The sequence below is a fragment of the Elgaria multicarinata genome, chromosome 8 (genome assembly GCF_023053635.1).
Source record: "Elgaria multicarinata webbii isolate HBS135686 ecotype San Diego chromosome 8, rElgMul1.1.pri, whole genome shotgun sequence".
In the NCBI taxonomy this organism is placed as follows: domain Eukaryota; kingdom Metazoa; phylum Chordata; class Lepidosauria; order Squamata; family Anguidae; genus Elgaria; species Elgaria multicarinata.
Window position 1 is genome coordinate 86,247,439 of NC_086178.1, and position 25,930 is coordinate 86,273,368.

The following is a 25,930-nucleotide window of genomic DNA, read 5'->3' on the forward strand; positions in this document are numbered from 1 at the left end:
ACTGTTGCTGCACAAATTCTGTGCTAAATCTCTAATGTTTTGTACAGAGAGGAATCATTTACGTAAGTCATATGACTACAACTGACCATAAAGTTTTAACAGAAGGATATCTGAAAGTCGCTTGGAAAATTTAAGATTTTTAAAAATGAGTATGTCAGCAAAGTAGCTAATTTGATCCAATTCTGAGACTATTCATATTAAAAACTGGCATCACTATGGGTTAAACTATATGTTGAAGTACACATGCTAACCCCTAGATCATTCTTGATTCTAAAAAAAACCCCAGTTCTTTTCTAGAAACAGAGCAAATCTAGTAGTTTCCCTCACTATTTTAAGATGTTCTGTATGCCTGTTAACAGGCTCATGATTTTGGTGGATTTTTTTTAAATTGCAAAAACAAGTTTAAGACATTTCTAAATCACAGCATGCCAACACTACCTCTCCCTAATCAGTAGCAACCCCTCCTCCAAAAAGTACATTTTATCAAACATTTGCACACCCAAGAGTGTCCATGATGGCTTCTCTACTGTGCCCTCTTTACAATCAAACAACACTTGTAGTGTTTTTGGGTATAGCGCACACTTCAGCAAAGTGGCAATTTTGAAGGTAGTCTTTATAGTGGTTTTTCAGGCTTGCGTACAGAGAGACTGTCTCCCCTGAGTGTGGAAACCGCAGCAGTTGCTCATTGAGCAGTATCTGAATCTTGTACTCCTCCTCAGGAGATCTGGCTTGATCACAGTGATAAAGCACAAACAACAGGTTTGAGGCGTAAGGAACGATGCGGCCACTACGAAACTTCCGATGCAGCTGCCTGTGGTAGTTGTGAGCTTTAAGAGGCTGCTCATCTTTGAAGTAGCCCATCAGAGCAAGGAGTGGTAGAAGAGTCTCTGCATGTCCAAATTGGAGGATCACAGGTGAAGAAATAGGCTTTGAACTAGGAAGTTAGAAAGTCAAGAGAGAAAAGATTAATCAAGTGAACCTAGGCAGTAAGGTTTAATTACTATACAGTTACTGGAATGTAGTCTGATACTGTAAAACAGACCAACCCTTTTGGTGGGTCTGAAGACTAGGATTAGCATTTAATGGTTTGAAGACTAGGATTAGCATCCTAGTCTTCAGACCATTAAATGGTCTGAAGACCATTAAACCTGGTCAATGGATCAGTTAAATATTTTCAAGTAATTATCAGTTATTCAAAGCATTTTCGAGAAATGTTACAGAACGTCTTCCCAATTCATATGGAGACTCCTCCCCAGCAACAAATGCAATGAACTGTGACAGCCCCAACCCCCAGGCATGTGTCACTTGTGTTACTATGATGACTGTTTGGATATTTTTGCTTCATTTGGGCCTTTTCAGACAACACTAACTCTTGTCCTTACTTTAAAAGCTTTTGTAGCCTTGCCCCACCTTATCTTTTGTTACTGACTATATTCCTGCACAGGACCTCTATTCCTCTTGTTCTACCAACCTTCAGCATGACTCCACCCATTTTTCCTTGCTACCGTATTTCTTCGATTGTAAGACGCCATCGATTGTAAGACGCCATCGATTGTAAGATGCACACTAATTTCAGTACCACCAACAGAGAAAAAACCCTAAGACACGCCTGCGATTCTAAGACACACCCCATTTTTAAAGATGTTTATATGGGGGGGGGGGGAAGTGCGTCTTAGAATTGAAGAAATACAGTATGTATCAAACTGCCTCCCTGAGCATGTTGGTGATGCCATCTCTTCCACTTCTTTTAAATCCCCACCCCAGAACCCAGTTTTTCTGTGGTTTCTCTCCAGATACAGGCCTTTTGTTGTCTCCTGCCAAAAGCCACCATGAAAGCAGCTCAAGCCTTACAACAAAATGCTATCAATATATGGAAGCAATAGTGAGAGTAAATGAATAAACCACATCACTAAACATCAGTCTTGCCCTTAGAAAACAAGATTGTAATCTATGTCAAGCAATTTCTGGTTTGTTACAGTAGAAGGAACCATATGGAAGCAAATGGGCTGCATGCACACAGTGAGCCAAGGCTCTTAGTATCATTTTCTGGTTAAAAGATGGAGTATAAATCACACCAATCAATCAAGGAACAGACAAATAGTTTACAATCACACTGTGGAGTACTGTGAATAGAATTTATCTTAACATTTGACAGGACAGATAGCTGAATAAAGCCCATTACTGGAATTCAAAAATTCGGGTCTTCATCATGATTAAATGAAAAAATATTAAATACTTGGTATTTCCAGCAGCAACTGACAACACACAAAGACCAATTCTGAAGGCTAAGATATAGATTGTTCACATGCAATAGTGAGCTAGGATTCTGATGAAACTTGCTTGCTATAGATAAGTTGTGTGTTAGCACATACCACCCATTTGCTCCTCCCACTAATATAAGAATGGCTTGTATCCTGGCTTCTTGCTCCTGAAGTAGCCAGATTTTACTATCAAGAAGAAACACTGATTTATGAATCCCAGATCAAGAGTCTGGACAAAATGGTGGCTAGTGAGAGAAGCCAAGTGTGAGTGAATTGTCTGCATCCCTAGAATCCTGGCTTACCATTTCGTGCAAACATGGCCATAGTTTTAAATTAACAGAAGGATCCTCCTGGGCTTTCAAGTTAATCTGTAACATCAAAAAGGCAATAACATGCAGCTACTTGCTTGATCAGTCTCATTGGAGCATAAAGCTTTCAAGTACCTTTACACCAAGGAAATGAAATCTGAAGCTATAGAAATACCCTCCTCATGAAACTATTATGGATTAGTAACTGGTTAAAGAACAGAAAACTAGGAATAAATGGCAAATTCTCCCAATGGAGGGTTGTAGAAAGGGTGGTCCCACAGAGATCTGTATTGAACATAAGAACACAAGTGCCATGCTGGATCAGACCAAGGGTGTATCTAGTCCAGCACTCTGTTCACACAGTGGCCGACCAGCCATTGGCCAGGGATGAACAAGCAGGTCATGGTGTAAAAAGCACCTTCCCACCCATGTTCCCAAGCAACTGGTGCACACACGCTTGGGTCCAATGCTTTTCAATTTGTTCAGAAATGATCTGGAAGTGGGAGTGAGCAGTAAAGTGGCCAAGTTTACTGATGACATCAAATCATTTAGGGTGGTTGTGCAGAGCTCCAAAGGGATCTATTCAAAGTGGAGAGAAATGGCAAATGAGGTTCAATGTAAGCAAGCAAAAAGTGATGCATGTTGGGGCAAAAAATCCCAACTTTATGTATACACTGATGGGATTTGAGCTAGCAGTGACCGACCAAGAAAAGATGGACAGCTTGATGAAAATGTCAACCCAGTATGTGGCTGCTGTGAAAAAGACAAATTTTATGTTAGGAATACGTAACTAGGAAAAAAATCCAAAATAAAACTGCCAAGATAATACTCCCTTTGTAGAAATCAATGGTGTGACCATACTTAGAATTAGGCATGTGCTCCGCTCCGATTAGGAGCGGAGAAGCAGTAGCGAATTGGCCTGCTCCGCCTTACCCAGAGGCGGAGTAGAAGCGGACCGCGGACCCCTAGAAGCAAGGCGAAGAGAAGCGGCCATTTTTCGGAGCTCCTCTTTCAGGCGGACCGCTCCGATCGCCATCTTGAAAACATTTCGCCCATAGGATTGCATTGCGGGAAATAATCGCGGATAACTGGGTTGTTTTTGAAGCTATCGTTCTGAAAATTCTTGTGCTCAGAGAGTCGTGGATGGGGGTCATTTTGAGACTACTCTCAGCTCTCTGCGTCGTGTGGGTCGCGTGCTAGAATTTTTTAAAAATTGGGTAAACAAACAGACAGCGCGGGTCAAACAGCGGTTTTTGCCCATAGGATTGCATTGAGGAAAAGAATTGGAGATAACTGGTTTGTTTTTGAAGCTATCGTTCTGAAAATTATTGTGCACAGAGAGTCGTGGATGGGGGTCATTTTGAGACTACTCTCACCTCTCTGCGTGGTGCGGGTCGCGCGCTAGAATTTTTTAAAAAATCGGCGGGAAAAATACCTTTTTCAAAGGGCTGAGGGGCAGAGTCAGCTCCCGGTCATGATGATCCCAAAGTTGGAGGAGGGCATAGGCAAAACGGGTAACTTGGGATTCTGGGAAACTTCTCTTTCTTTTCCCAGTGTTTTTTAACACAGTAGCCCCACCAAATGCACAAACACAACCTGAAATCATATACTAAGCCAAGAATAAGAGATAGAAACACAGCACTGCTACCCACCCTAACTTTGGGGAACAACTGAAGAGATGTGGTGCAAGGGGATGAGCTCCCCTAGGGCATCTCATTGTGGACGTGCCCCCACTCTCTCCTGTACTGGAAGGCCATCAGAGCCTTCCAAAGAGAGTAACCCGGTGGAGCAATGCCTATCATGAGTCGAAGTGAGCGTTTACTTCTCAAGTTCTCAGAGCTGTTGGTGAAGCAATGGCTTTCTTGAGCTGAACTGGCAGCTGCTTCCCTCTCCCCTGGGCACGTCCCCCTATTACTGGTAAAAGACAGATATAGCCTTTTTTTTAAAGTTCTTCTTGTTGTTTATTCAGCAACACTGCTGCTTTTAATTCCACCCCTCCTTTGTTTATTTATTGATTTATTCCATTTTATATGCATTACTGGCTTATCCTTGGCTCACTTCCTTATGCCCCCAGAAATGCCAGCTGCATGCCTGCCTGCCTGCCTTCCCTCCCTCCTCCCCTGCCCACCTCGCAGGGATGTTGTGTGTGTCTGGCTTTGACTCAAGGGAGAAGCCCTTCTTGCGCTCAATTAGACTTTTGGAAGTTCCAAATTTTGAAGGTTTAAGCCCGGCCAAAAAACAGGGGATGATGGGACTGCCTTGAGTCTCGGCGTGCGGCGTATGTATCCCTGGATAAGCTGTCATGGTGGTGAGTTTGAGGTTTTTAACGTGCAAATTGACGGAGCTATTGGAAAGGGGTGTGAATGGGTGTTGGATTTTCATAAATTCCCCCAAAATCAGGGGATGATGGGACTGCCTTGAGTCTCGGCGTGCGTATGTATCCCTGGATAAGCTTTCATGGTGGTGAGTTTGAGGTTTCTAATGTGCAAATTGACGGAGCTATGGAAAGGGGTGTGAATGGGGTGCCCGATTTTCAAAAATTCCCCCAAAATCAGGGGATGATGGGATTGCCTTGAAACTTGGCGTCCATGTGGACACATGGATAAGCTGTCATGGTGGTGAGTTTGAGGTTTCTAACGTGTAAATTGACGGAGCTATGGAAAGGGGTATGAATGGGGTGCCCGATTTGCAAAAATTCCCCAAAAATCAGGGGATGATGGGATTGCCTTGAAACTTGGCGTCCATGTGGACACATGGATAAGCTATCATGGTGCCGAGTTTGAGGTTTCTAACGTGCAAATTGACGGAGCTATGGAAAGGGGGGTGAATGGGGTGCCTGATTTTCAAAAATTCCCCCAAAATCAGGGGATGATGGGATTGCCTTGAAACTTGGCATCCATGTGGACACATGGATAAGCTATCATGGTGCCGAGTTTGAGGTTTCTAACATGCAAATTGACGGAGCTATCCCAAGGGGTCTGAATGGGGTACCCAATTTTCAAAAATTCCCCAAAAATCAGAGGATGATGGGATTGCCTTGAAACTTGGCATCCATGTGGACACATGGATAAGCTATCATGGTGCCGAGTTTGAGGTTTCTAACATGCAAATTGACGGAGCTATCCCAAGGGGTCTGAATGGGGTGCCCGATTTTCAAAAATTCCCCAAAAATCAGGGGATGATGGGATTGCCTTGAAACTTGGCGTGCGTGTGTATACTTCCATGAGGTGTCATGGTGCCAAACGTGAGGTTTCTAACTTGAACAGAAAAAAAGTTGTATAATTTTTTAGCTTTCAATGCAACCCTATGGGGGGGGGAAACGGAGCTCCGATCCGGAGCTCCGAGCGGAGCGGAGCGGAAGTGGGCAGAGCGGGGGCGGGGCGAAGCGGCCTGCTCCGAAAATCGTGGATCTGCAAGTGAAGCGGAGCGGGGGGTCCGTGCACACCCCTACTTAGAATGCTGTGTACTGTTCTGGCCACCACACCTAAAAAGATATTGTGGAGTTGGAAAAAGGGCAGCTAAGATTATCAAGACTTTAGCAAGTCCTCTATGAGGAAAGGTTACATTTGGGACTGATTAGCATAGAAAAGAGGTGTGTAAGGGGAGAAAGTGGATAGGGAGACATTTCTCTCTCTCTCTCTCTCTCTCTCTCTCTCTCTCTCTCAGAATGCTGGAACTTGGAGTCATCCCATGAAGCTGATGGGTGGGAGATTCAGGACAAGTAAAAGGATGTACTTCTTCATACAATGCATACTCAAACTATGGAATTCACTTCTACAAGATGTAGTGATAGCCACCATTTTGGAGGCTTTAAAAGGGGACAGGAGAAATTCCTGGAACAGAAAACTGTCAATGGCTATATGCTACCTCCTCAAAGGCAGTATTTATTTATTTCCAATATTTATATATACTGCTCAATTATCTAAAACAGATTTCAGAACAGTGAACATAGGTATAAACAGTAAAAGAAAGAAGATTAAAAAAGCAAATTAAAATTGTTCAATTTAAAAACAAAGGAACCAGAAAAACAGTGGCTAATCAGTTGAGGAAGTCTTCTTGAAACAGAGTTGTTTTCAGAAGGCGCCAGAAGCAGCCTAGTGTTGGCAACTGCCTGACCTCCAGGAGCAGAGAGTTCCACAGAGAAGGGGCCACTACACTAAAGGCTCTCCTGGTGTATTCCAATCGGGCCATAGGTCCATATGGAACCACCAGGAGCATGCCCTCCAATGCCCTCAGTAATCAGGCAGGTTGGTAAGGGAGAAGGCTCTCCCTTAGGTATCCTGGTCCCAAGTTGTTTAGGGCTTTGTACACTAGTACCCAAACCTTAAACCTGACCCGGTAGCCAGTGCAATTGGAAAGGAAAGGAGTTATATGCTGAAAAAGTATGCCTATGTACACCAGTTTCTGGGGAACAGGAGGGTGCTGTTGCATTCATGTCCTGCTCATAGGTTTTCAATGGACAACTGTGTGAACAGAATGCTGGACTAGCTGGACCTTGGTCTCATCCACCATGGCTCTTCTTATGTTCGTATGTAACGTCTGACTGACTTAAGACAATAAGTTGGTTGTTTTTTTAGGGGGTGGGGTTTACTAAGATGTATATATTAGCTCTCCTTCACCAAACTCATCTGTCCCTGCAATCACTTCTATGTTGCTAGCACTTTCTACCTCCTTATCAGATGGAGCTCTCCAACAGCATTTACAAATTATTAGATTGACCAGTCATATGCAACATAGTGACAAACTAGGTAGCTCTTATGTAAAATGTATAACTCATGTAAAAGAAATGAAACCTGGAGCAATATGCTAGCAGATGTTCTCGAACAAATAATCAGAACCTATCCAAGCCATTCTAGAAGCGGAGACATTTCTGGCAACACCTCAAACCTAAAAACACAAATTGCTTTCCATTTAGTAAATTATCAGGGTAAACAAATCTATGTTCTTTCCACTTATTTAGGCAAAAGGTGATATTTGGAAAAAGGTGATATTTGGCAATCTTTCTCTTCTCTACAATGCCAACATAAAAGCTCCACCCAGAAACGAAGGCAGAGTTTGATTGGCCTGCAAAGAAGGCGTTTCTTTTGAGCATGAACTCAGGAATACCTGAAGATAGATCTATAAATTCTTGGTTATGCAACAGACCACACTAATGTGCGTACAAGCGTATTATGCAAACGGTATCTCAGAAACCAAGCAATCATGAATTTTAATGCTGAGCTTTAGGTTTTCAGTCTTGTTTTAACAATTCATTTGGTCACAACTGGTAACCAGGAATTTGGAACAGGCAAGTATATGGAATTCCCTCCAGGCAAGTAGTGAATGGGCTAGTAAAGAAGGGATATGACAATCTGTCCCTCTCTTGCCAGCTATGTAAAGCCCCTTCCTCCATGCTCAGTACAGAAGGCGTTTTGGTTGGAAATACAGGGATATTGTTCCTTTTTCATCAGTATGAGTGGGCACAGAGGAAGGTCATCACCTCCTTTGAGCCTAATAGGAAAGCTAGTCTTGCTGGCACAACAGGGGCAGTGTCACACCCAATCCATTTCTATGCTGGTTTCACAGGAGGCAAAGACAGTTTTCGCACATAAGTGAAATGGGTTGGCAAAGGAGGTGGAGAGCAACAAATGCCTCCTCAGCCCGCCTTGGTTCCCCCACTTCTCAATATTTTATTGACTTTTTGATTACATGTTTATAATATCATCAGTAACTATATAGAAAATGTTACACCTATTCAGCTTAGCACCTCACAAACATTATATAAAAAACTGAACTACAGTTAACAGGAATCACAGAAGGTTCAGTATATAAACAATCTTATATTACTCCACAGAAGTTCATCAAAAGTTTAAGGTTTAGTTGTAATTATTTAAAGATATGTTTCTTTCCATATCTGTCTATGAGATGATCCTGGTTTTCTTTGGGAACCTTGTTAATAAAATCAAGAGTTTTATTACAAATTGTATAGAATGTGTCAGATTCTTTTCATTGCTATTGTGCTCTTCTCTGATTAATTATTTTTTCAACTAACACAACGTTTCAAAGATAGCTATGCCACTTGACTGCTGACAGGTGTGTAGATCCTGGAGACATGGTATTTAGTGGCTGGGGATGACTAAAAAGACATTGGACACTTTTTAAAAAGAGGACTTGATCCTTTCCTATGTGGGTATTACACGTGCTTGAAGGAATTCCCATATGGCGTAAGAGAGGAGTGCAAGGGTCTTGGTGGGCACATTAGGGGATCTCATCAGGTGCAGGTGGGCCAGTGGGGGGGTGTTGCCAACATTGGCTCTAGAGGTAGATTGGAACTGAGGTCAACAGAAGTCACTGCCCCATTACCAAATGTACAGTGATCCATACATGCAACAAGCCATCACTACAGATGCTGTGCCAAATCTATACCTGTAACTGTACCTCATAAAGTGTAGTAAACTATGCCTCATAAAACAGATTCCATGAAGCTGTTCCAGTGATTTCAGAGCCAGAGAAAATGAAACACTAGCTAATTCTAAACATGATTTGCAAATTGGGAGTAAACTGTAGGATTGCTTTTCCTTGTGCTCTGCTTCTCCACTTTCTTGCAAAATTCTTCCATGTCCTACTTACTCATGGCTAATGCATTCATAAGATAAAATTCAGGACTCTAGTTAAACCACGGATCTCAGATCATCTTTAGAATATCTTTTAATATTAGCATTACCAGCGAACCATGGTTGAGGGGATAATTTAAGAGTGGAAGAAATCTGAAATTCCAAAAGCCGTTCCCACTGTCTAAATGAAGTTTAGTATTATGCCTTAGCAACCTCTATAGTTTTTCTTTACCTCTTCAACTGAGATAAGGATGTTCATCGACAACATTAAACAGATACATGGATTTTTTAAAGTATTTTGAATGGAAGGGAAAGACAGAGAATATTGTTAGGCAGGCCAATATTATGAATCTTTTCCATTCAGTTAGATGAAAAAACACTGGAATCATCTGAATGTTTCCCTACTGGCTACCCCAGTATGGAGACCTGTTTCCAATTTTTTCTACAACTCCTAGGTAAGTATGTATAGGACTGTATGCTAAGTTGTCCTTCTCATACCTTTCCACTCCAGAAAGAGCATTGTCTAGAACAGAAACGAGGCAGAAATTAGCACCAAACTTCCCTTTTCCAAGAACCACAAGGTGAGAGCAAGATTGGCACACTCATCCTTCCTAGTTCTGAAATCATAAGACAATACTGGCAGAAGCAGCAGAACTGGCACCAAAAGCTCAACATTAAATTCCCACATTGGCCTCAGGCTGCCTATTTATCACCTGCTGAGCTGATTAGGAAAAAAACTCATCTCTCATGAACATGCTATTCTTAAAGCAATGAAGAAGGAAAACACAAGCTATGTTATAACATCGTTAGCTGGCAGTTCAGCAAAGGAAGTCATTGGGTTTGTAAGTATATTCTGATGTACTGCAAGACTGGCATTGCTTTTGGAGAAAGTTTAAGAGACAAAACTCTACAATTTACGTAGCTTGCTAGAAAGACCAACAACTGACCAATAGCCATGGCTGTCTGTGCCTTTGCAACCATAAATGGTATCCACAATATGGGTGCAACATGTCTAGTTTAAGGGACTTTGAAATAATAATTAGGTGTGTTCAGGAACAGAGGCTTGGCAATACTTCCAGCTGAGACTAAACTCAGTAGCAAAGAAATAAGGGAACTTGTTTTCCAGCCTGTGCAGGTGGACAGGTTATTCTTTGCTAGAGATTAAACTGTGATATAAGTCTTTAAGTCTTTATTTCCTATGCTACATAATCAGAAGCAATATTAAAAATTCCATAAAAGCAGTCTAAACAAAGTCCCTTAACACACAAAGATTAATACATATTCAAGCATACCTCCCCTATACAGGCTAATAATAAAAAAAAGTCTTCTGGTATAAAACGGTATTCTCTCCTAGACATGGGAGAATTCCTTCGCCACAGCCACCCCACTCTTGCCTCCAAATGCCACCATTGTATCTACTGGTTTAAACACTCCCTAAGTTATATAATAAGGCATCTCAACCACAATGTTGAATTATCCAATTATGCCAAGTCCCACACGTGGCTGCCATTTTGCATAACAAGCCTGTCCAAAATCGTCCACATGGATCCTGCCAGGGGGAAAAAAATAGCTTCCAGTCCAGTGTCCCCATGCCCCAATGGCAGTTCATGCAAGGACAGTAGATTAATAATCCATGCCAAACTCTACAAGAGCTTTAACTGATAGAGTGACCAGATGCAAATGAGGACAGGGTTTCTATACTTTGAGTAGCTGTGTAGTAGAAGGAATTTTAGGTGGTTAAACATCTGTTACCTATACATGACATGCTATACACACTGTAATTCCTTCTCCTACATAACTATTAAAGTAGGGCTGTGCATGGACCCCCCCCCCCCCCGAATCACTTCGTGGCCTGATCCACAACTTTTGGATCAGGCCAATCCACTTCAGGCGGTGGAGGCAGGTAAGTGGGGAAGGGAGGGCAAAATGGGGGCCGAATAAGCCCCCTTCTCCCCTGCCCCCTTACCTGGCTCCACCGCTGTCGCCACACGGTCTGCGGTGGCGGAGCCAGGTAAGCCCCCTCCACCCCTTACCTGGCTCAGCCGCCATCGCCGCCAGGTGAGCCCCCTCCACCCCCCCACTTACCTGCATTTGGAGCTCTGGATGGAGGCGAACCGCTTTGCCTCGATCCGCAGCTCCCCCGACCCAATTCGGATCTGCCTTTGGCAGAGGCGGATCGGGTCGCTCCACTCTGGATTTGCGATCCAAATCGGAGCGGAGCAGAGCCCTATATTAAAGATACAGAAGCCCCATTTTCCTTAGCATCTGATCGCTCTACGTGAATGAAGCAGACATTAGCCTAACAATGAACATGACATGCACAAATTAAAATTCTAGAGAGAAAAAGAAAACAAGTGAAGAAGTTAGGAGTAAGAAAAAGATAGTTTTGAGAAACAATTGTGCGGCTTAGTGAAAAGTCTGGAAATTTGTTTTAAAAAGTTAAGCGAGGCTACATCAGGAAGAAACAAGATCCTCATTCATAAGCTGAAGTACAAAGGTTTTAATGAATATAAATATAAAAGTTTCCACCAAGATGTTCATTGAACTTATTCTGGAGTGCATGCTTTGGACTGCAGTCTAGGTGAGCTTCATAATATATATATGATAAGTAATAGCATCCTGAACTGGGACATACCTAGAAAGAGAAACTCCTCAGAAGTTTAGTTTCACATGAAAGAAAATGAAATTCAGCCCAAAATTATAACAACATTTAAGACTTCCCATGATCTTGCAGTGTTAGGAAATACTGTGTCAAATGCAAACAATTTTGATTAAGTGATCCATCATACCATATTGTGAGTGAAGTTTAATAGAAAATTTGCAGGTCATCAAACTGATTAAAATTTATAAAATGGCATAATATTTTGGATTAGCTATGAGCATGCATTTTTTCATTAGCTCTGCCTATCTTATCTCATCTAATTTGGGTTTAACAGTCAGAAGTTAATATCAGCTTGACTTTAGTTATCACATATAGCAAATGATTTAAACTCCCTGTATCTCATCCTGCCTTATGAAGAAGACAAGAATTATTCCTCATTCTCCTTGCTAGGATAAGAAATGCTTAGTATTTCTTTAGAAACAGTTGGTAGGTGGAATAAGCAATAAGGCACTTTGTTGCTAGCTGAAGAATATTCAAATTGTATACTAACATCTTGTGCCTATACTGCCATCAGCTGTTAGGAGATGGTACACCGCTGCTTCACATTAAGACCAAACTAGACACAACAAGGGAGAGTCATGATCAGCATCTTCCAAAAGTTTTTTTGTTTCATTTTGCTTTTAAATACTAGCTAGTAGCCCCATACGGCTGCTTTCAAGATCAGAAAAGTGGCACCATGGAGGAGTAATTCTCCCCCTTAATGGTGGCATTACCTCTGTGCAAAAATGAAGGTACCATATATACTTGTATATTACTACTAGCATCAAGGAGGAATATATATCTGGGGGCGGCGGAGGGAATTGGACAGGGTGAGATACTTCTGGGGAGCCACTTACTCAAGCTTCACAATAGCAATATGAGGCTACTAACTTGAGTTTACCAAGACAAACTCCAGGAGATCATAGAATCATACAATAGCAGAGTTGGAAGGGGCCTACAAGGCCATCGAGTCCAACCCCCTGCTCAATGCAGGAATCCACCCTAAAGCATCCCTGACAGATGGTTGTCCAGCTGCCTCTTGAAGGCCTCTAGTGTGAGAGAGGCCACAACCTCACCAGGCAACTGATTTCATTGTCGTACTGCTCTAACAGTCAGGATGTTTTTCCTGATGTCCAGCTTGAATCTGGCTTCCTTTAACTTGAGCCCGTTATTCCGTGTCCTGCACTCTGGGAGGATCGAGAAGAGATCCTGGCCCTCCTCTGTGTGACAACCTTTTAAGTATTTGAAGAGTGCCATCATGTCTCCACTCAATCTTCTCTTCTCCAGGCTAAACATGCCCAGTTCTTTCAGTATCTCTTCATAGGGCTTTGTTTCTAGACCCCTGATCATCCTGGTTGCCCTCCTCTGAACACGCTCCAGCTTGTCTGCGTCCTTCTTGAATTGTGGAGCCCAGAACTGGACGCAATACTCTCGATGAGGCCTAACCAGGGCCGAATAGAGAGGAACCAGTACCTCACGTGATTTGGAAGCTGTACTTCTATTAATGCAGCCCAAAATAGCATTTGCCTTTCTTGCAGCCATATCGCACTGTTGGCTCATATTCAGCTTGCAATCTACAACAATTCCAAGATCCTTCTTGTTTGTAGTATTGCTGAGCCAAGTACCCCCCATCTTGTAACTGTGCCTTTGGTTTCTATTTCCTAAATGTAGAACTTGGCATTTATCCCTATTAAATTTCATCCTGTTGTTTTCAGCCCAGCACTCCAGCCTATCGAGATCACTTTGAAGTTTGTTTCTGTCTTCCAGGGTATTAGCTATCCCACCCAATTTTGTGTCATCTGCAAATTTGATAAGCGTTCCCTGCACCTCCTCGTCCAAATCATTAATAAAAATGTTGAAGAGCACTGGGCCCAGGACTGAGCCCTGCGGTACCCCACTCGTTGCCTCTCCCCAGTTTGAGAAGGTTCCATTGATAAGTACTCTTTGTGTCCGATTCTGTAGCCAACTGTGAATCCACCTAATAGTTGTTCCATCTAGCCCACTTTTAGCTAGTTTGTTAATCAGAATATCATGGGGCACTTTGTCAAAAGCTTTGCTGAAGTCAAGATATATGACATCCACAGCATTCCCACAGTCTACAAGGAAGGTTACCCGATAAAAAAATGAGATCAAATTTGTCTGACAGGACTTGTTCCTGACAAATCCATGTTGGCTTCTAGTGATCACCGCATTGATTTCAAGGTGTTTACAGATTGACTTCTTTATAATCTGCTCCAGAATTTTCCCAGGGATGGATGTCAGACTGACTGGTCTGTAGTTCCCAGGTTCCTCCTTTTTGTCCTTTTTGAAGATAGGGACAACGTTAGCCCTCCTCCAGTCGTCCGGCACCTCACTTGTCTTCCATGATTTTGCAAAGATAATAGACAAAGGTTCTGAGAGTCCTTCCGCTAGCTCCTTCATTACTCTAGGATGCAGTTCATCGGGCCCTGGAGATTTGAACTCATTCAAGGAAATCAGGTGTTCTTTGACCATTTGTTTATCAATCTCAAATTGCAATCCTGCTCCCTCAACTTCTGCTTCACTTTTTCCAGGGGGGTCATGGACCCGCTTTTGGGAGAAGACTGAGGCAAAGTAGGAATTGAGCACTTCAGCCTTTTCTTTGTCATCTGTTATCAATTTGCCATCCTCATTAAGCAGTTGAACCACCAGTTCTTTCCTCTGTCTTTTACTACTCACATATCTGAAGAAAGCCTTATTTCTTTTAGCATCCCTTGCTAACCTCAGCTCATTCTCAGCTTTAGCCTTCCTGACGCCATTTCGGCACTTCTGCACCACCTGTCTGTACTCTTCTTTTGTAGCCTGGCCTTCCTTCCACTTCCTATATGTATCCTTTTTTGTTTTCAGGTCATCTCTAAGCTTTTTGTGGAGCGACATTGGTTTCCTCTGTTGTCTTCTATCTTTTCTCCTTGTTAGAATTGTTTGTAACTGTGCCTTTAAAATTTCCTTTTTTAAATACTCCCACCCATCCTGCACTCCTTTTCTCATTAGGCTCACTTGCCACGGGACCTTACTTATTATAGTTCTGAGTTTATTAAAATCAGATCTTGATTACCAATCTCTCAAAACTAGTCTAGTTTGACCTTTAATTACTTTCAATATTTTTAATCAGATGCCCAGTGTAAATGTATCATTCCTAACCATAATTACAAGACCGGGAGCATGCATGAGATAAGGCTAATTCTCTCATGTACAAATTTCCTCCTCCCTTCCATGGCTTTCTATAACCACTGATTGCATCTGCATCAATGACAACTAAAATCCCCAGTAACCAAGATTTGATATAGTTCATTCTGAACCTTGACTAGTTACGGATGATTGATTTTTTTGTTCTGATGGACCAGTATTCTTCAGTGCACACCCCCTGGAGCCAGAACTGTATTTTGCCACATATTCTGTCATGAATGATCAGGCCCTAGAACAACCTGTACTTCCAGCTGTAAGGGCTTCACTGTTATAGGAACACATACCCTGATACATAAAACCTAGAAGAGAGATGCAATCTTACATTATGGAATATTTTACAACCTTTGAGAAAGCTTGTTCCCAGGTGAAATGGTGAGTAAAAATTATACTATAACGATTAAAATTTGATAGTGCTATAGTGGGCTGGATAAAAATTAATTTACAGGTAAAAATTATCATACTATAGTACAGGGGTGAGAAATCTTATTGCCTCAGAGCTGCATGAGGCACTGAGCACGGCTTGAGCTGGGCTAGCAGTGGGTACAGCCAGGGCTGGCATCCTACGTGTCTCCCCGCCCACACCCTGCCACAACCTCTCCCCATTGAAACACACACACACACAGACACATTCATTGGCAGGACTGGCACCCAGGGATGGGGAGAGGATGGTTAACCTTCTCTACACACCATTCTCTCCATCATGATCACACTCCACCCTGCTCACCAGACAGTTGAGCATCAGACTTAAAGTTAGCAGCAGCGGGGGGAAATTTAGCAGCAGAGGCCTAGGCATCCATGTGGGCAACACCGAAAACTTCTGAGGGCCATACATAGCTTCAAATCACCCACATATGCTATGGTGATAGAAAGAATCAGTGCCCATGTGATGTGAGTTACATTTGGTGGGAGATTGTCTGCAAATATTAGGCTTGCCAGAGCAGTTTTTTTCTCCCATTCCAATAGTGTTCACATGCACTATTTAGTTACCCCTGTATAAAAATAAGTGAACAGCTGCCATTCTCTCCTCTAGGGAAAAACAAAACACTACAAAAGTGTGGCGGGGCTAAAGTCCGCCCACAACTTTGACTGGTTTGTCTTCTACCAACAGAGATTTCATGGTGATGAAAAAGATCTCTGTGCAGAGCACACTGGGCATCTAAGGGGGCCACAACAATACTGAGCTTCTCTCTCCGCACATACCTAGCCTATCGTAACAATGGACATTTTGCTAGCAGTATAAACTAAAAGTTAAATATATCCTGCTGCATTCCACATTTAAGCTATAGATATTTTCCCTATGTGTTCACAAGTGAAGAGAAATTAGAATTCTACACATTTTTGTGTCATGATGATTCTCTCTTACTATAGAACTGTATACTTGCTGTTATGAAATTAAAAATGAAAGCTCATTTTTAAAATGCTTTAAAAAATTCCATTTGAAGTCCTAAAGTTTTATATATATATATATATATATATATATATATATATATATATACACACACACACACACTCAAACATGACTATTGATTCAAGACCATTGTTTTACTGGCCATGTTTTATTCTTTTAAATCCACTTTTTAAATTCAGGACTAAACCTCAGCTGAAATGTGCTATTTAAAGTGTTATAAGAAGATGGCGACCCTGTTCAGATGACACACTAAGCCACAGTGGTTAAGCATTTGGAGCTAAACATGGCTTAGCGTGTCATGTGAACCATTCCTAACCATAGTGGCTACATAACCACAGTTTAAACATGTTAACTAACCATTTGCTGCAAAAGGATTAGCAAGCGAACCATGGCTTAGCATGTTGTCTGAACAGGCCCAATATTATGTTCTGTCAAAGTTCCTTCATGAAGCAGTGCACAGAACTATGACAAATAATGTTTGAGCTGGGCATATAACATGAATGGTGGAATGCTGATCAATTGGTGCAATAGTGAAGAATGCAGGTTCAACTTCAATACTTTCAATTGAGACCAATGGATTTACTAGTAGCCAAGCTTAAAAACAAACATTCTACTGTGCAAAGATAACACTTCTTGAAATTCTATCAAGAATTACTCGATAGGCCTATCCAGTGGAATTTTAGGATGTTTTTAGGATGTTTTAATAATGTATACTATGTTTTTAATTCAGTTTTATGTATTTTATAAATACATAAAACTGCCTCGATCCAAATGGAGGGGCGGGTAATAAATAAATAAATAAATAATAGAAACTTTTACAAATATTGACTGAGTTACAAGCAGTGGCTATGAACAACTGACAACAGAGTGGTCTTAATATTATCAGTCTTTAGATCACAAAACAGAATACCAGAACAAAATATATGTATCCACCCTCATACCCCATCTCCTTTACCTTTTACTCTCCATAATGGCTTGGTCCAAATGTTTGAAGATATCCTGGAAAAGTATGCAGCTGGAGCGACTATTGATATCATATCCATATGATCTCTTCCAGTACTGCTTTAGATCATTGAGATATTCAAGTACCTAGAATCACACGGTAAAGGTTCTGTTATATTAAAAGGATTATTTCAGATAAAGTAAATTTAAAATAAGACAGGAAACTCCAATACACATTATGTACCTCAGAAAATGAATTCTTTAATCTTCTTCTCCCCCCTTCATCTTCCCAGCCCCATTATAATCATGAGCAAAGGTTTTGGGAGGGACCTACTCTTGTACACCTCAGATGCTGATTCTCAGGCACAAATCAAGGGAAGCAAGTTGAAGTCAACGACCCAGTTCACACTAATTAAGCCACCATGGCTTAAATAAACTATGGTGGCTTGTTTTAATCGCAACGTTTACTGGACACTATTTTCCTAATTACACCCCCTGGGTGCAGCTTGTTTTGACATCCAAACCTGGGCAGCATGGCTAGTTTCAAGGGAAATAACTCTCAAATGACCCATGCCCTGCTGTAGAGTAATTTGAGTGAAGCCCAATGTGGTATAGTGGTTAACTGGGACTTGGGAGGCCCTGGTTCTAGTCACCTCTCAATCTTGAAGCTCACTGGGTGGCTTTGGGCCAGTCACTGACTCTCAGCCTAACCTACCTCACAGGATTGCTGTGAGAATAAAAAGGAGAGGAAGATCATATATGCTGCCTTGGGCTTCTTAAAGGAAAGGCAAGATAGAAATATAACAAGCAAACAAACCCTGTTTTCCTGTGCCAGAGTTAAGTTAGTTAACACTACTGGGACTTGGGAGGCCATGAAGATACTGAGGAATTCAAAATATGGGTCTTATTAAAAGTAGCTGCAACCTTGGAGTTGGATCCAACGAGACCACATCACGCCAGTCCTCTTCCAGCTTCATTGGCTGCCAGTCCAGGTCCGGGCCCAATTCAAAGTGCTGGTATTAACATTTAAAGCCCTAAATGGCTTGGGGCCAGGCTAACTGAAGGAATGCCTCCTCCCATATATACCTGCCCAGATCCTAAGGTCATCCTCAGGGGTCCTTCTCCGTGAGTCCCTGCCAAAGGAAGTGAGGCAGGTGGCTACAAGCAGGAGGGCCTTCTCTGCTGTGGCACCCTGGCTGTGGAATGAGCTCCCTAAGGAAGTTTGCCTGGCACCTACACTATATTCTTTTAGACACCAGGTGAAGACCTTTTTATTTTCTCAGTATTTTAACAGTCTATAAATTAATTTTAACTTTGCTGTTTTAAATTTGTATTTCTGCACTGCTGCTGATTTTATCCTGGTTGTGTTTTTATATTGTATTTTACTTCATGGTTTTATACTGTTATTTTATACTTTGAATGGTTTTAATTTTTGTGAACTACCCAGAGAGCTTCGGCTATTGGCCGGTATAGAAATGAAATCAATCAATAAATATTTTTTTGCGGAATCAACTGCACTAGCTAGCAAAGTGGACTCCCTCATCCATCCTTCACATAGTTGATATTTATGTATCTGTTACCAAAGGTGTCTGCATGCAGATGCTGAAGGTAACAGACTGGATGGTTAGGCAGAGTACCTAGTGATAGTGGAAACCCTCTACCCTTGCTAAATAAATACAGAGGTGCAAAATAAATAAATAAAAAGGGCTGTCAAATGACATCCTCACCCACAAAAGAAACATAGTGGACAATAGTGTCAAGGCATGGTCTCCCTCAATCTAGCAGCCTGTCACTTTCTTCCCTTCAGGTTAGCTCAAGCTCTGCAGTGAGTGGTTCAGGGATTAAAGGTTAGCTGAGCATTCTCCTTCAACCCAAATTTGTTACCAGAGGTTTGCTTGGGCCTCAGAGGAAGTATACCCTATGGTGCATTCCTCTGAGCCCAATCTATCCCTGTTTCGATATTTTGGAGTTCAAGGGCCCCTCTCTGTCCCAAAACGATCACGTCATGCTGGGTGGGGATAATGGGAGTTGTACTCCAACAGAACCGGAAGGCACAACGTTGGGGAAGGATGCCCTTTGAACTTTCTAGAGGAACCTGGCTGACCGCTACTGACTGCAGAATGCTGGATTAGATCAACGTCTAATCCAGGCAGTTTAGTTACTTCAGCAGTCACAACTCTTCAAATTATAGGTTGAAGACATTTCTCCCAAATACTTTACATCATGTGCACTTGATACTCAATATAATATGTGGCAAGTCTACAAGAAGCTAACCAGTGTAAAATGGGGATAAAAGTGATAGCAACTCTTAATATGTAGCACAAAGTGTTAATTCCGGAGTTTCCAGAGGTGATTTTGTTGACAAATAAAGACTCTGGGTTTAATTATTTCACCACAAAGTCTAAGTTAGTGAGAAAGATGACAGTCATTTCCTTTTAAATAGTTCCACTAGTTCCTTGACATCAGAACACAAGGACAAAATATTAGCTATATTAAAAATTGGTATTCATGTACACATAACCACAAGCCAGCACACAATTTAAAAGCAATTATGCCCCACCAATATCAATGCAGTGTAAACAATTCAGTTCTAGTTATGCTGTGCTTTTTCAGAGCTAAACAAGTTGCAGACACATTTGGAGCACTTACCTTGGCATCCTCTTTATTGAAGAGTGAGCACCAGGGGGTGTTGATGTTTTTTATAGCTAGCCCAAATGAGCACGTGAAAAATGCCACCTGAACCAAATCTGTAGTAAAGACGAACAATAGTTGACAAACAACACATTGACAGTAAATCAAGTCAGATGCCACAAACCACTAAATAAAATACTGCAGCATAAATGACAACATGCAAGTACCACCTCAACTGTGTGCAAAACACATCTTTACAAAACTAGGTAACCTATGTAGATGCAGAACAAATGAGATACAGTCTAGGTACAAGGTCCTACATCCAGAATGACTATGGGAAGAACACATAGTACCAGAAAGCAAATAATAAACCCTTTTCCCAACATACCTGAAATTCCACAGGTGGATGTGCAGCATTGCACACAACCTACTGCTTTATCTATAGCCTTCCACATCCATAGTTTACAGCCAGAAGTTCATATATCTATATATCTAATCTCTGAACTGAGCAAAAAGAGATGGGCTAGTGAAGCCAAGTTTTTAATATAACTTCAACTAGGGTTTTTTTTACGTATGGTATAAACATGATACAGATGGATATTGAACATTTGCAATGTACTTTTTTGATTAGTATAAGCACATGTTCACAATTTTGTTTAATAATTTGTCAACTTGATCAAAACTGCAAGCTGTATGAATAAATGCAAGCTTCTCCTTTTAAGGTCACAAGCTAAAACTTAATATGGCAGCCTTTCTGTATTGCAAGGAACATCTTTATATATACAGTAAAACCCATACCATGCATGGTATGTTTGAATAAACTTCAGTCAGTATCACTCTTTACCTACTGTTGTTTCAACCACTCTTAACATTTTATTATTATTATTTTTAATCTAAAACCTATTGTTGCATGTGTATTTTAGTTGAAGGTCATTTTAGGTCAATGAACATAAGCTTATAGTTAGCTCAAAAGATCCAGTGAAAAGGACACTAGAACCCAATCTGTAGTGAAAGCAAGAAACAAAACCGATGCAGTCAAAACTGCATCTACACATTTAAAAGCAACAGAATTTCAATTAGTTACCTTTTCTTAAAGATATACGCTTTGATAAATAGAAGTACACAGGTTTCAACAGTAGGATACATGGGGTTGGATCCAATGCAGCCCTCGTGTAGGGCAGCCCAGGCCCACCATCTCTAGTGCCAAGCCCTAGTGTAGTGCTTCTGGAGGCAAGCACCAAAAAGAGGAAAAATGCTATTTTCTGGAAGGGGCAGGCTGTGCCCCTTTCAGAAACAAGCATTTCTGCTTGTTTTGGTGCTTGTCCCCGGAAGCACTACATTGCAGCCGCCAGTGGCAAGGTGCACCACTGTTGGTGGTCCTGGCTGCCTGGGGAAGGGCGGTGTTGGACCCAAAACAGGGAATTCACTTCCCCTACTGCAGAGCTCCTCTCCCTGCATGGGCTGTTACAGCTCAAAACCTCATACACAATCAGGTTTTGGTTCTACTTTGTACTGAGCTCGTAAAGAACTTGCATCAGTGCACATCCTTTACCCATCACAAAATAATGTAAGGCATATTTGTCTGCACTGGCTTTGGGGAACAGACAGCATTGCGGTGTTCTTCTCAGAACAGTCTGATAAAGTTAGCCTATGGCCTTATGTTTAATAAGGGACTAACCATAAACCACAGTGTTCCTTTATCTAAGATCAAGGATTCGCACATATCCAGGAGATAGACATAAACAAAAAACCAAACAGCAATATCCCTCCCTCCAGGTTTAACTACAAGCTGTTTTTCAAAAACTGCCCCAGTCCTGAGCTTTGAGAGCAATTTCCTATGCAGCCCTTATCACTGCTGTTTGATGGAGTGGGGATAGCCAGAGATTTTATTGGACAATGTGAACTAGCTGTGCATTCTTCTGGATTGTAACTACATAAACAGAAACTAATTTTGTAAGGGTTGTAACTCTATGGTGGATATTTTTAACTGCTTGCTCATCCTATAGAGGTGCTTGAAATGGCATTGAACCCCAAATCTGTGGCACACACTGATGTAAACCTTATTAAAAGGGAATGTAGACAATGGCCCATGGCACGTAAGTTGTTAGTTACTAGCTACTGAGCTTGCTAGTAGTGGATGTTTTGCTAGTAATGGATGTTTTGTAGTTAACAAGCATTGCAGCAGTTAAATGTTTGTGTTCACCATTACCTGAAAAGTGCATGGAAAGAGTTGGCAGGTTATTTCTTTTCTGCATTCCACCCTTCATCACATAAAGCTTTTCAAGAAATCTTCTATAGAGTGTGGCTCAACGGAATACGACTGTCTGCTCTCTGTCCAGGCTACCACACAAGCATGAATTAAGTTTAAGTTTTCACTCTGGGTAGCAGAAGTGTACACTGTGTGAGTCATAATGGATTCCACTGCTATATTTGGCACAAAATCAGTAAATATTACATGCTCTCTGATCAAATTCAATATATTCGAAACGTGTTCATGTAATGCTTATTTGTTTTTCATAATAACTGAGAACATGCAGCAGTTTACAAGTAGACTTATACAGTTAAAAACTAGGATATTACCTGCATTTAGATCATTCACTGGTAGACACAAAGTATTCGCAATTTTCTCCACTACCTTCTTCATCTCAAGACCTTCCTTGAAAGCATCTAACTCATGCATAGCTGTATTATTATCTTCTACATCTTTTACAAATTTTTCACAATGATCAAAAAATCTCATGAGTCTGTCATTAATTTCAAACGTTTCTGACATCGTGGCTGAAAATGAAAGATACGAGAATAGTTAATCCCCTACTCCATGTACAAAATTCCTGTACAACTGAATAGTTTAAAAGCCAGGTTATCTTAGCCTTGCCTCGCAGCTGCCTATACGGTACAAAATGTTAAGCCTTCAATTGCAATAGGTTTCTCTTTAAGGAAGCCTGGTTTAAAATAAAATACACACAATCTCTTTACAGTGAATTAATGATGTTCCAGCAAATCCTGAGTTAAAGGCTGTTGTTCCAAACAAACAACTACTGGATGTGGGGTCTGCCTTCTGAAGTCAAGCATTTTACATATTGTATTTATTTATTTCTTCCTACAGAGTTTCTCAAAAGGGTTCTGAAACCAATGCTTGAGCCTGATATTGGGAACAAAGGATTATTAGTATGGCATCATAGGCAATGGGCTGCCTTTGAGATACTAACCTGTATCTCACCAGGATCATCCACTAAGCCCACCTAGACCACACATTGATTTTATATCTTCTAACTACTGAGCTTTGCAATCTGCTTAGTTCTCCGTTATGAATATCTTCCCAGTAACTACCAGAGCTTACTCCTGGAACGTTCTGGGCACTAAGACCAGTATCCAGTTGTGCCATTATGCTAGCAGGAATGATTGCTAGCGCAATGAGAAGCTAGAGTTTGTTATAACAATAGGAAACTACTCCCAAACTAGTAATTTTGGAATGGAACAAGTTAGCAGAACTTGCAGAAAGGAGCTTGTCCCATCCTGGAAACACTAGCTTAAGATAGTATCCAAGGTTGCTGTAGCAAGTGCTAGCTTCCTGTTGCATTAGCAGTCATTCCTGTTAGTGCCACCTGATAGTACTGCCAGACTGTCAGCACTGGCTACTGCCCTTAATACTTAAGGAAGGAATTTTACTGAGGAAATCCTTAATTCTCTTTTTTATATAAGAGAAAAAGTACTACGGACTTATGGGCTACATGTTGAGCAGAGGTATTGGATTCGGATTACCCGCCCAGGAAATATTTTATTTATTTATTTATTACATTTTTATACCGCCCAATAGCCGAAGCTCTCTGGGCGGTTCACAAAAATTAAAACCATAATAAAACAACCAACAGGTTAAAAGCACAAATACAAAAAATATGGTATAAAAAGAACAACCAGGATAAAACCACACAGCAAAATTGATATAAGATTAAAATACAAAGTTAGAACAGTAAAATTTAAATTTAAGTTAAAATTAAGTGTTAAAATACTGAGAGAATAAAAAGGTCTTCAGCTGGCGACGAAAGAAGTACAGTGTAGGCACCAGGTGGACCTCTCTGGGGAGCTCATTCCACAGACGGGTTGCCACAGCAGAGAAATCAGTTAACTATTGATATAGTTAACATAGACATCAGTTAACTATTAAATCATATCGTTGTGATAGCTATTAGTATACACTTTGATTTATAGAATGAATCACAAAAATAAATCAACTATTTAAATGTCTTTTTCTAGTTGACTTTCAACTGCCTTGCTTTAAATTAATCTACCTTGAAGGCTATACAAATTTTTACTTTTTCTGCCATTTTGGGTACAAGTCCCACCAACAAATAAAGAAAAAAGCTTGCCAATATCCTAGACATTAAAAAAAAGAGATGCAAATTGAAGGATGGACTGAAAGACACAGGAACATATACAGATGTTGATTTGCCCTAGTTCTTCTGATTTATCTGTTAAATTCAGTGAATAATGCTTTTGATCATAGGTAGAAGTAAACAGAACAATTATTTATAATGAATAGTGTATGTTATATGTGTAATTAGCAATGACTGATCTTAGAAGTGCTTATTGTTAGTTTGCTTGAATTTGCCAGCTCTGGTCAGGCCCATTCTCTTTGGTGGAGCAACTGAAACAAATGGAGAGGGCCATAACGCAACATTGACTAACAGTCACTCTAGTCCAGGGGTGGACAACTTTTCTTCTATCAAGGGCTGCATTCCCTGGTGAGTAATCTGGGGCTAGAGGGGAGAGTATGTTAGCAGTAGGCAGGGCCAGAGTGAGAAGTGTCTGAGTGACCTCTTTTCTCTCTCTCTTCCCTTCTATACAATGGGGGTCCTAGGGAAGTGGTAGACTTCCTTGCCAGAGGTCTGAATTGATTGCAAGTAGTGGGATTTTAAGATCAATCCAGGATTCGCAGATTTCCCTGTCCTAGCTGAAAAGAGAAAGGCTGGTGGTTCTCAACTGAACATTTAGCCTCCTGAGCCTCTTACAGTGCAACCCTGTGCATCTCTACCCGGAAGCACGTTCGATGGGGCTTACTCCCAGGTAAGTGGATATGGACCTGCAAGCAGCATCAGCGCTTTTAAAACAGGGGTGCTTTGAACTAGAACTCCCACCTTCCCTCACCATTTGCCCATGTTGGCGAAGGCTGATAGGAGCTGTGTAGACGAAAAGATCTGGAGGGCCACAATTTGCCCACCCCTGCAACTTTAAAAGCTCCAGGCCTTTTGTTCTAAATCCAAGAAGAGGAAAGGAGGGAGGCCGAAGCAGCGGCTCACCATTCTTGTCGGCCGTGGGCTGCTGCCCGTAGAGCGCCTGCCGAAGCCCGTCGCGGAAGGCGGAGCTACTGTCCAGGCACCGGTGTTTGGAGCTACTGACGAAGGCGAAGCGGCGCTTGGGGCCCAGGAAGCTGGGGAAGCGGGAGGCGAGGCGCTTGGCCAGCATCTCCATATCGCGGCGCCCGCGGGAGGCCAGCTTGCCGTCCATGTCGGGCCGCAGCCACATCTCCCAGCGCGCCAAGCGCTCGGCAGCTGGGCAGGGCGGGCTGCCGCCGCCGCTGCTGCTGTTGCTCCTCCGAAGGACGAGGCTGTGGAAGCGGCCCAGCTTCTCGATCTGCTTGCGGGTCGGGAAGCGAGTGCCGTGGCGGATGACGGCGCCGAGCTGAAGCGGGGCGCAGGAGGCCGGCGGCAGCGGGAAGCCCGGCTGGCGCGGCCCCAGCGAGAGCGGGTCCTGCAGGAGGTACGGGTGCAGCTCCTCGTAGCGGGATTTGGTGCCGAAATACGGGCTCAGCTGCTCGGCTGTCTCGGCATCCCCCTCAGCCGGCCCCGCCGCCAAGAGGAAGAGCAGCGGCAAGAAGAGGCAGCCGCGGTGGCGCAACATGACCGAGGCTGAAGCGAGGCGGCTTTGCTAAGCGGAGCGGCCGG

At 42.0% G+C, this 25,930-nt stretch overlaps 1 protein-coding gene across 1 annotated transcript; it reads right to left on the minus strand.

Annotated features, from left to right (window-relative positions):
* MINPP1 (multiple inositol-polyphosphate phosphatase 1) lies at positions 1–25,928 on the minus strand. The gene is made up of 5 exons (XM_063132929.1): positions 25,286–25,928; positions 22,569–22,766; positions 20,007–20,104; positions 17,371–17,504; positions 1–934 (listed from the first exon to the last, which is right to left on the minus strand). The coding sequence occupies exons 1-5, from the start codon at positions 25,884–25,886 to the stop codon at positions 544–546; spliced, it is 1,422 nt and encodes a 473-aa protein (XP_062988999.1). The 5' UTR covers positions 25,887–25,928; the 3' UTR covers positions 1–543.
* Between the last annotated feature and the right edge of the window lie 2 nt (positions 25,929–25,930).

Excerpts from the sequence above, each read along its gene's own strand:
- MINPP1 (XM_063132929.1), bottom strand. The coding sequence starts at position 25,886 with ATGTTGCGCCACCGCGGCTGCCTCTTCTTGCCGCTGCTCTTCCTCTTG. Across the intron at positions 17,505-20,006 it reads TCAATAAAGAGGATGCCAAG|GTACTTGAATATCTCAATGA; the intron begins GTAAGTGCTCCA and ends GTGTGATTCTAG. Across the intron at positions 935-17,370 it reads GCCATTATGGAGAGTAAAAG|TTCAAAGCCTATTTCTTCAC; the intron begins GTAAAGGAGATG and ends CTAACTTCCTAG.